Source organism: Fomitiporia mediterranea (assembly GCF_000271605.1).
Source record: "Fomitiporia mediterranea MF3/22 unplaced genomic scaffold FOMMEscaffold_1, whole genome shotgun sequence".
In the NCBI taxonomy this organism is placed as follows: Eukaryota; Fungi; Basidiomycota; class Agaricomycetes; order Hymenochaetales; family Hymenochaetaceae; genus Fomitiporia; species Fomitiporia mediterranea.
The window spans coordinates 5,349,067-5,358,824 of record NW_006760386.1 but is presented as its reverse complement, the minus strand read 5'-3'; the positions used below and the strand labels follow the sequence as shown (position 1 = coordinate 5,358,824).

At 40.6% G+C, this 9,758-nt stretch overlaps 2 protein-coding genes across 2 annotated transcripts; one reads left to right on the top strand and one right to left on the bottom strand.

Moving 5' to 3' along the window:
- Positions 1-1,165: 1,165 nt before the first annotated feature.
- Positions 1,166-2,162, top strand: FOMMEDRAFT_73598 (alpha/beta-hydrolase; the record flags this gene model as incomplete). The annotated part of the gene is made up of 4 exons (XM_007262008.1): positions 1,166-1,491; positions 1,563-1,694; positions 1,748-1,955; positions 2,016-2,162. The coding sequence occupies 4 exons, from the start codon at positions 1,166-1,168 to the stop codon at positions 2,160-2,162; spliced, it is 813 nt and encodes a 270-aa protein (XP_007262070.1).
- Positions 2,163-6,830: 4,668 nt separating this feature from the next.
- On the bottom strand, positions 6,831-9,474 carry FOMMEDRAFT_73943 (OPT oligopeptide transporter; the record flags this gene model as incomplete). The annotated part of the gene is made up of 7 exons (XM_007262007.1): positions 6,831-6,889; positions 6,986-7,043; positions 7,141-7,489; positions 7,551-7,701; positions 7,769-7,943; positions 8,000-8,523; positions 8,577-9,474. 7 exons carry the CDS (start codon positions 9,472-9,474, stop codon positions 6,831-6,833), a joined length of 2,214 nt encoding a protein of 737 aa, XP_007262069.1.
- Positions 9,475-9,758: the final 284 nt, after the last annotated feature.

The following is a 9,758-nucleotide window of genomic DNA, read 5'->3' as shown; positions in this document are numbered from 1 at the left end:
ATTAAAGAAGGATATCATTGCAACACTGGATATACATTTTACTAGCATGATTCATTAGTTTCACAGCAAAGTAAAAAGAAATTACTAGTAATACTTGAGCAAATTTAATAAATAAAACACACGATTTACAATCTTACACAGCACTCATGAGATTCTGCAGGTCTCTGAAGCACATATGATATTAATAACGATTTCAAACGATTTATTGTGAAAACAATACTGTCATTGAATGGTAAACTATGCACGAACTTCAGATTAACTCTGAACAATTTCAATCATGTCAAACAGTCTACAAGACAATGAACAATGACTTAATAATATAATGATGAACAAACTACAGAACTAATAACATGACACTGAACGAAAACTTAATAAATATCTAACAAAGTACAAAGTTAACACACAGTGGACTAAAATATACAATACGAACGACACATTTATATTATACAAATGATATTATTATATGCAATACATGAGTGAATATAATACAGACACGATGTACAATGCAGATACAATACTAATAAAAATGTTGGAACAATCTGCAAATCAAACATCTTATAGGTCTGGCCAACTTATAAATGTTTGAAGGGGAGTGGTAGCAGCACTATAACTACCCCTAAAAATAAAAATAAAAATAACTACAAATCAAATAAACGAATAGTCACAAAACAAACATATTATTAAACTAATATATGTTTGAAGGGGAGTGTTAACATATATGGAATGACGCATATAAGCAACGGACGTACCCGAGACATAGCTACATATTATATATACCTACTGAATCAATGGACAATGATGCTAAGGAGAGCGAGCCGAGTCCACTATCCCCCCTCTTTGTGTGATCCCTCTAAGCCTCTCACATAATCCCTCTCAACAAAAGTGCTCTTCTTCAAGTCGATGAAGCACACCTGCAACGCATGTTCGTTATTATTGGAACCAAAAAAGGTTGCGAACGCTCTTCATGGGAACGTACCTTGAGCGTCTACCTAGTGACAAGCTGCTTTTGGTTTCAACAAGACCTGAGGTAGATGGCAGATTGCCTTTAGAAGACTGTGCTCCATAGGAAAAGCGATCACGGTCGGCCCGCGCAAAATTTTATCGGAACGTGTAAACCGTCTTGATAAGGTTGGAAATAACTAAGACATTTGCAGCAGTATGATCTATGCAATATAAGACCGCCTGCTGCCCACAGCTATTTCTAGCACCCCGCCCCATCCTCCTTCTCTATCGTCTCTCTCCCAGCCCCTGTGCGCTGAACACCCTAACATCCTGCCCGCCCCCTCGTCGAACCAATTTTGTAATAGAGCCTACAGCATACAAAGACTTTAAAGTTTCCAGAGGCTTTACCTATCGCTACTATTTGGCTGCCCCTCGAGATACCGACAAGCCATTTATCCTATTATGTCACGGGTTCCCATCAACGTCATACGACTGGCATCGTCAAGTAGTGTTCTTCTCAGAAGAAGGCTACGGTCTAATAGTACCAGAGTATGTCTTCAGCTAAAAGCAAACTGAAATGAACATACATGCTGATGTCAGAAATATCACCTTTTCCATAGTATGCTAGGATACGGCGGCTCTGACAAACCGACGACCACCGAATCTTACAAGATGAACGCCATGGCTCAAGACTTGATTGACATTCTTGAGCATGAGAGCGCTCGAGATGTCATTGCCGTCGGACATGATTGGTGAGTATTTACATCTAGTTTCTGTTGATGTATAGTGAACCTTCAGAAATTAGGGGCTCGGTCGTGGTTTCTAGGCTTGCCTACCTTTATCAAGAACGATTCCTAGCCTTTGGATTTCTTGCAGTGACTTACATGCCTCCGGATCCAACTTTTAGTTACAAGAAAGTTTCTGAAGAACTTGAGAAGACATTTGGCTATAATCTTTTCGGATATTGGGAGTTTTTCTCATCGAACGGAGCACCAAAGATCATTGAAGAGCATGTATGTAGCGTCGATAATAAATTAATCAATTACTAAAATTAATCCTCCTTTGTTGAATAGTTCGACTCGTTTTACAGCATAGCATTCCCACATGACCCTACACTTTGGAAGGATCGCCTTGCACCGACCGGACAGGTCAATAAATGGCTAACCTCGAATCGGATTGAGAAAAGACTTGCATATATTACTGAGGAGGTTAGGTGCTAGAAACACATCTAACGGCTAGCATATATCTTATGTGTTTACAGGAGCTTGAACAACATCGGAAAAACCTTCTACAAGGTGGTCTTTCTGCCCCTTGTTGCTGGTATAAAGCCATTTTTGAAGGTCATATATTCAGTGATGGCCAAAGTAAGCTCTTTTCTAACAGTAACACTAATAAAGGCTACTGTCAGACAGGCATGTTGATCCGAACAAACTATTTATCCACAAGCCCGTTTTCTTTGGTGCAGCATTATATACTCTTGATCTTCAGTACTCAATTATATAAGCACTTTAATATACAGTTTAAAAGTAAAACTAAATTATATTATAAGTTTAACAGGGTGATTGTTAACAATATTAATATATATAATTACATATTATCTTACTAAAAGTATTATAATCAACTTATAAGTACAATACAATATTTTTATAACTATTATAATCTATTAACTATTATTGTAGATATCTTATAATATAATTTTAACAGATTATAATAAGAGTTGAGTACTTGTACCTCACATGTAATGTTGTAATAATACTATTAGTAAGCTTACTTACTCTAAAACATGTTTGTAGTTTAATAGAAACTTTGTATATTTCTTACATTTATATACAAGCATTATAATTACATTACAAGTAAAATATAAGTATTATTTTAGAATGTAATACTTATGAAATAATTTTATTAGTTTACTTTTGCTATTATTAAATACATTTGTTGCAACTTTTTTGTAATAATAATAGGAGCTACTACTATTAGAGAGAAGTGTAGTTACAAAGTACAGCCTTAGAGAGTATAAAAAGCTAGGGTAGAGGAGAAACCAGAAGAAATAATATTCATTAGTATTGGTTGTATTACTAATATGTATTACTGATAATACTCACTAAAGTACAGCTATTTAAAATCAAAATTACAGTTATTGTATTATAGTTATTTTAAAAATACATATAGTTATAGTATTTAAGTAATTAAAGTAATAAATTAATTGCTGAGTAAAGTATGAGAATGAATATTCCCTTTAAGATATTACAAGCTGATTCTGAGAATGTAATATTTTCAGTAATTGCTAATCATTTATAAAATATTACTAAAGGTTTGTAACATTTTCATACTGTATAACACTACCTCCAAATGCCTTGTAATCAAAATCAAAAGCTCAAACATAAAGTTAAGATACAATACTAAATCTCTTGTGCAAAAATCATAAACATTTACCCTTAACAAGTATCAACCATTATTAGTGTATTGAACCAACCTTCCTTGCATCAGCTAAGTTCACAATTTGTAAAGCAAGTAGTAACAGATATTAGACAATACTTTAATCTTGGGAAGATACTTATTAGTCTAATTCAAGATCCTGTATGAGTTGGACTAGCCTCTCATCATACTATAAGGGTTATCTAGGAAGCTCTGTTCTCACTCCTCATTCACATTATAGTTGGAGATTATCTTTGATCTCTCCTTGAGAGGTCTGTAATATATTACTTTGTCTAGTCTTTTTCTCCCATCCTTTTAAATTGTTCCTAGGGAGACTATTTGAAATTCTAAAAGCACTGAAACTGAACTTGTTTTACTCAACTGTCAGGACTTTGTGACTTAATTTTATAGTTATCTTGACAGGGTTGCTTCACCCTGCTCTACATGTTAAAAGAGAAAGAATTCGGATTATCAGTAAACAAAAGATAGAGATGAAACACTTGAAATTTCTAATTTTTATTTTACTTGAGCTAAACCAAGTTCCAGACATGTAGTATAGGCACTAGCATATATGCTTCTTGATTCTCCTTTCCTTCACTTTTTGTTATCTTCTCTCGCCGAACAACTTCTCCCGATTTTCTCGCATTCCTTTGTACCCCTCAAACCACACTATTAATACTAACAACAACTCAATTAATAAGCCACTCTACTCCATCATCCTTCCCAGCGTTCTTTGACTTCTTATCTGTCTAGCTGTCCTATTCCGTCCAGTTCGAGGATCCCATGATCCCCTTCCTCCCCACTTCCCGTTATCCCGTTCTCCGTCTCCGGATTGCAGATTTACAAACCTTCGCTCTCAAGCTGGTAGCATCCGCGGAACCTGATCATCTGCATTTGGTACCTTCAAAGCAGCTACCCTCGAGTCGCGGTCTTTCAGCCCTAATTCCCATTTCGTACTAATCCGTAACCTCAGATTGACCAGGAAACTCTAGATTTTGTACGTGTACACATTTCGGATCTTAGCACAGGTGCCTATTTCTTCGAACTTCTTCAATATTCACAATATTCATTTTATCTTGTATGGTACGGTATTTTTTTAAAGCCGATCTTTCTCCACTGCGAAACAATTTTATATATTCTTATATTTATCTATTGTATTGATTCTACGGGTACGGTTGAGCTAATAAATGGCTAAGCAAGATTACGTTTCTCCTAATTTACCTTCATACGATTTCGGATCATTATATTAATTTTATCTTCTTTGCGGTGGGCTTCACATTCAGATCCAGGTCCAAAAATAGTTAGCCCTCCATATTGACGAAAGAAGCCCACTCGTCAAAGTATTAGTGAAACGGGGGGCAATGAGGCATTAAATTTATGGTATATGCTACTTACTCAAGATGCTCCATAAATGTTACACGTAAAATTTTCTTGACAATATCCCTTGTGCTGGAGACAAAGAAGCAAGAAGTAAGAAACATGGTGATATCGGGGAACGAGGGAGCAGATCTACGGAGTGCACTTATTAGTGGTTCTGCGATCTCGGAGAGATGAGTAACAGCGTTCGCGTTTACATAGATACATAGAGACACAGGCAGTACATCTACATGGAAACAAAATGGATACGTAGCACCAATTTAGGAGGGTGGCAATGTAACATAGCTACCGACTCTGACACATAGAAACAGACACACATATAATACATGCGACTCGAGACTCTGGATACGCGACACGATACAAAACTCGGGCATGAGAACACAAAGAAGATTGACATTAATTTGGTATAATAGAATGTTGGAAGATAAGATAATCACGAAATCATAAAGTAATGAATTACAATTCACGATTACTAATTCTTTAAGTATAGTGTAGCAGGAATCTAGGATACTGGATACTGTTACCAAGTCATTTGTATTGTAACGACTTCTCTGACGTTTTGGCTTTGTTTATGAGTATTAGCTGGAATTCTGTCAAATCATTATCAGGATTGGATGTAGGATAAAACATGGATTGAACATGTACATGTGTTATGGAGACAAAATGGCTGCATAGCAGCAATACAGGAGAGTAGTAATGTAATGCAACTCCTGACTCTGGATACAAAGAAACAAATCAGGCGAATCGAGAAAGGACGCAAAGAAGATTAATATAAATATGGTATAACAGAATGTTGGGAGATAAGATTATCATGACCTGTAAATTGACCTGTATCTCAGTTTTCATGAAAATCATCAACTGAATACAATTAAATCTCAACTTGTTTCATATATACAGTAATTAGGAATTCAGTTTCATACCAAATATGATAATGTCCTTCTCTACTCAAACATGTATCTCTTTCTACAAAATATCTCTTAATTGTGTCAATTAACAATGACTATGCTTGAGACTTAGGGACAAACTAACAAGTCATTTCGACAAAAAAGTATATGTATGTAGGTGATATAGGTGATACAAGACAGAGGAGTATTTAGTCAACGACAGGACAGGAATCAAACAAACAGAGTGAAAAGCAAAATCAGCAAGGAAAGAGACAGTAGGAGAGTAGTAAAGACAGGAAGAATGAGAGAGTCGCAAAAGAGAAACAAGCCTCATTTTAGATAATTAATTATACTTTGACACTTGGGTGATCACTACTACTAACTACTACTGACTACTAACAACGTCGAGCTTTTTCCAATCAATAACTACACGTGCACACAGCACAAATTCCTTTCAACGCCGACACGCAAGTCAGTCCGGTCTAGTTGTTTGTCGAGTCGAGTACTCGGTGCTAGCCTCCCTGCCTCCCTGCCTCGTGGCCCTTGGTTCTTTGATTCGATTCGGATTGTGGTTGTCTGCTGGGCATAGCTCGCTGTCTCTCCTCCGTGTGCCCTCATCTCCTTCATCTTTCATCTTGGATGTGTCCCCGCCTCGGCGAAAAATAGCCGAGGCACGCCCCATCTACAACGATGTTGTAATCTCCGCCGACCCATCCCAATCAAGGTAAGGACCGTAGACGAATGACTTCATAGACGGATAGAAGTTCGTGTCGATTGGCTTGTCGGTACCTGCTAGCCGCTGGACCGTAACGCTCCGCGCCAGATTCCAACGGCAGGAAAGCGGGAGAAGGACGGAAGGTATGGTGAGGGCCGGGAAGTAAGGTGAGATAGACAGGGGCGCAGACGGATGATGAAGATAAGGAGGGGGGAGGGACCGATAAGGAGGGAAGAGAAGCTCGAACCCTATGATGTGTGCCGTGCGTGATCACACATAGAGGGTCGGCGCTTCGCTCGACTGACTGACCCACAACTAACCACTAAGAAAAATAATAACTGCAGTAGAAAAAAGATAGGAAAGGATAGAATAGGCATAGGACAGACAATCGAGTAAGAGACAGTAAAAAATAAGACAGTAAAAAAAGACAGGATAGAGGACAAAAAGAAAAAAATCAAACAGTTAAAAAAAAAGAAAAAAGAAACATAAATGAATGTTCATCGACTCAGCCCATCAGGGGGCGTCATCCGGAAAGGAGTCCGTTTAAAGTCAGCGGCTACAAAAAAAGAAAAGAAAGGAAAGGAAAAAAAAGAAAGAGCAGAAGGTTAATTAGAAAAAAACTCGAAGAAAATGAAACGAGATGAAGACGTACTGTTTAAGAACACCGAATTACCCCACCAATTCAAATTAATACCTCCACCCTTCGGGAACTATAAAACAGAGTCATAATTAGCATCCTCCATCCTCTGCGACGTGGCGTCCCCAAAGCGGAAAACCCGAACCAGCCAACACAGGAAAAAAACTCACTTGCAGCGTAAAGAAAATCGTAATCAAACTCAACACCGTCCCACTATCCATAGCAGCACTCGTCACATAATTAAACTTACTCCACCACCCAAAGTTCCTCCTCCGAATCAAATACTGGAAAATAAACCCAAAGAAGAACCAACTGCTGTAATTTATCCCCGTCGCTGGAGGGATGAAGGAGACTCCATTCAATACTATGGGAGTAGAGACGTATTTGAGCCAAGAATTGGGACGACGGCGTTGCCATAGCCAGAATGGTAGGGGGAGGAAGGCACCGATGATCATTGCGTAGAGTTGGGGGTGGTAGATTGAGTTTGTGCCGAATTGTCTTTTGGGACCGATGAGACCCCTTTTGATTTTGACAGATGATGTGAGTAGTGCTTCTTGGGTGGAGTGAACTGGTGACTTACCAGACTGCGGAGGCAGTGAAGAAAACCTGGTTGTGCGGGCAAGTTAAACTGCTCTTCTGATTATCTGAGCAAATGTCTTTAACATTCGCGAACATCCATTCCTTCACACCGACTTGTACGAAAGCAGCCAAGATCGTAGCAGTAGATTGAACTGATCCCAAAGTCACCAGAACATAAGAAGAGTTGTCAAGCGTGCGCAGTAATTGAAAGATACGTACCCAAGAAAGTAGCTCTAGGAGGAACCTTGATGTAATGACCTAACTTCAGATCCTGAACAAACATCGTTGCCTCCGTGAGTGTCTGTACAGAGTAGGCTTTGAAAACCATGTTCGCCAGCGGATTACCCGGAAGTAATACCGCAGGGATAATTTGTGCCAACAGGTTCAACGTAATCTTATCACAAAAACCGTCAGCCCGAGATAAAGAAGACCTCTTAAAACGAAACTCACTCCTTGCCCGGTCATAGCGAAGATGAAACCACTCGGAAGAACGTATACGACAGGAAGCAGCACGCTGATGAGTAGCGCCCACACTGGTATCCCTGTATGCCACACCTCCGCAGAGATAATCGCCATCCCAAAGAAAAACACGAACGCAAACGCATACCACCAGTCAGGCACCTCCGGGTAGTTACGCATAAGCTTCGCATGGATATCATCTTTCTCGATCTTCACGTTCTTCACGCCATTGAGTAGCGATCGCCCATGGTACAACACTGTATGCACGATGACACAAGTCGACAGCGTAAACGCCAACAAGTACGTCATCGCATACGTTGCGGGAAGGTACAGAGGCGAGTACTCATCGTACGCCGTCACGTTGAACTGGTTGTCAGCCGTCATGATCCGACTGATGTTGTACGAAGCACCGAAGCGATCGTATGGTTCATTAGCGGATATCGGGAAGTATGAAAGGTCCCACACGTTGGTGTAGTAAAGAATCGGTGTCAAGATCCAGAAGAACAGTACGAATCCTATGCATCTAATCAGCAACTAGGTACTTGGGCATGGGGGTAATATAACATACCAGCAAAGACGTGACATTCCGCCCACCACGGAACCATCAACGGACTTCCGATCCAAGAAATTTGCGTCCAGTCAAACGTTAATATACTCATCCCAAGCCCACTTTGAATGCCGAATAGCTGGTTCACTGGTACATTATTAGGTACGATCCAACATATCCAGCTGAACACGCTCAATCCCATGAACATGAAACCTGGGAGGAAGAAAAACGCGAACGCAGCGGCCGACGCCAACAAGTAGTATCGATATCGCGAAAGGCCGTTGCTCTCTGCATCGTCCTCCGCATGTAAGGTATTCAATAAGGTACACGCAACCAAGTTTTGCGGCCAGACCATGCTCGCGGGCCAAACCAAGAAACGTCGACATAAACCGGCCAAACCAAAACCTGTCAGCTGTGTTGCAAGAGTAAGGACAAGGTTAAACCAGAAACCAAGCTTGATGTTGTAGAAGATCTCGGCGACAACAATAGCATTGAGTGCGTAGGGGTTCCCGACGGCGACGTTCGCCATGATGTAGACGAGGACATGCTCCTTGATGTTCCATGGACCAGGGTTCAGTGAAAAGGTCCAATCAAAACCCTTCCAGCCTTGCCCACCAAAGCGAGTCGGCCACGGAATAGGTAAATGTGCCCGGAAGGTTTTGATGGGAAAAGAAAAGGCACAGAGTTTCCCGATAGGATAAGATACGAGAACGAGTACTAATGGGATGACCTGAGGCGCGGGTTGACGGAAGTTAAAGAAGACATTCAGAGCAGAACCGATCATGCATAGCACGAGACCGATAATCCACATCCGGAACGTTAGCGCAGGCATCTCTGGGTCGTCGACATTAGATACCGACGCGCGGACTTCGGGGTACGGCGAGTCTTCTTCCTCCACAGCGTCAAAATCAAAACCCATCTTTATCGACTCCCGGCTCTCTACGTCCATATCCACGTCCGAGAACTCCATCATACTCGGAGAGACGCTCACAGCTATTTCCGTGCTATCCACACTCGTCGGCCGCTTTTTGCCCATCTCTGCATCATCTAAATCGAAATCCTTCTCGTTTTCGGCCAAAGGTGTCGCTATCGCTCCAGCTGATGGCAGTTCCACGCGGAGACCTCGTTCGCTACCGGTAGGGACAGAGAAGCGTGATGCAGCTCCGCCGCTCGCCTGCGATTCGGGTGGATCCGTCCTGCTCC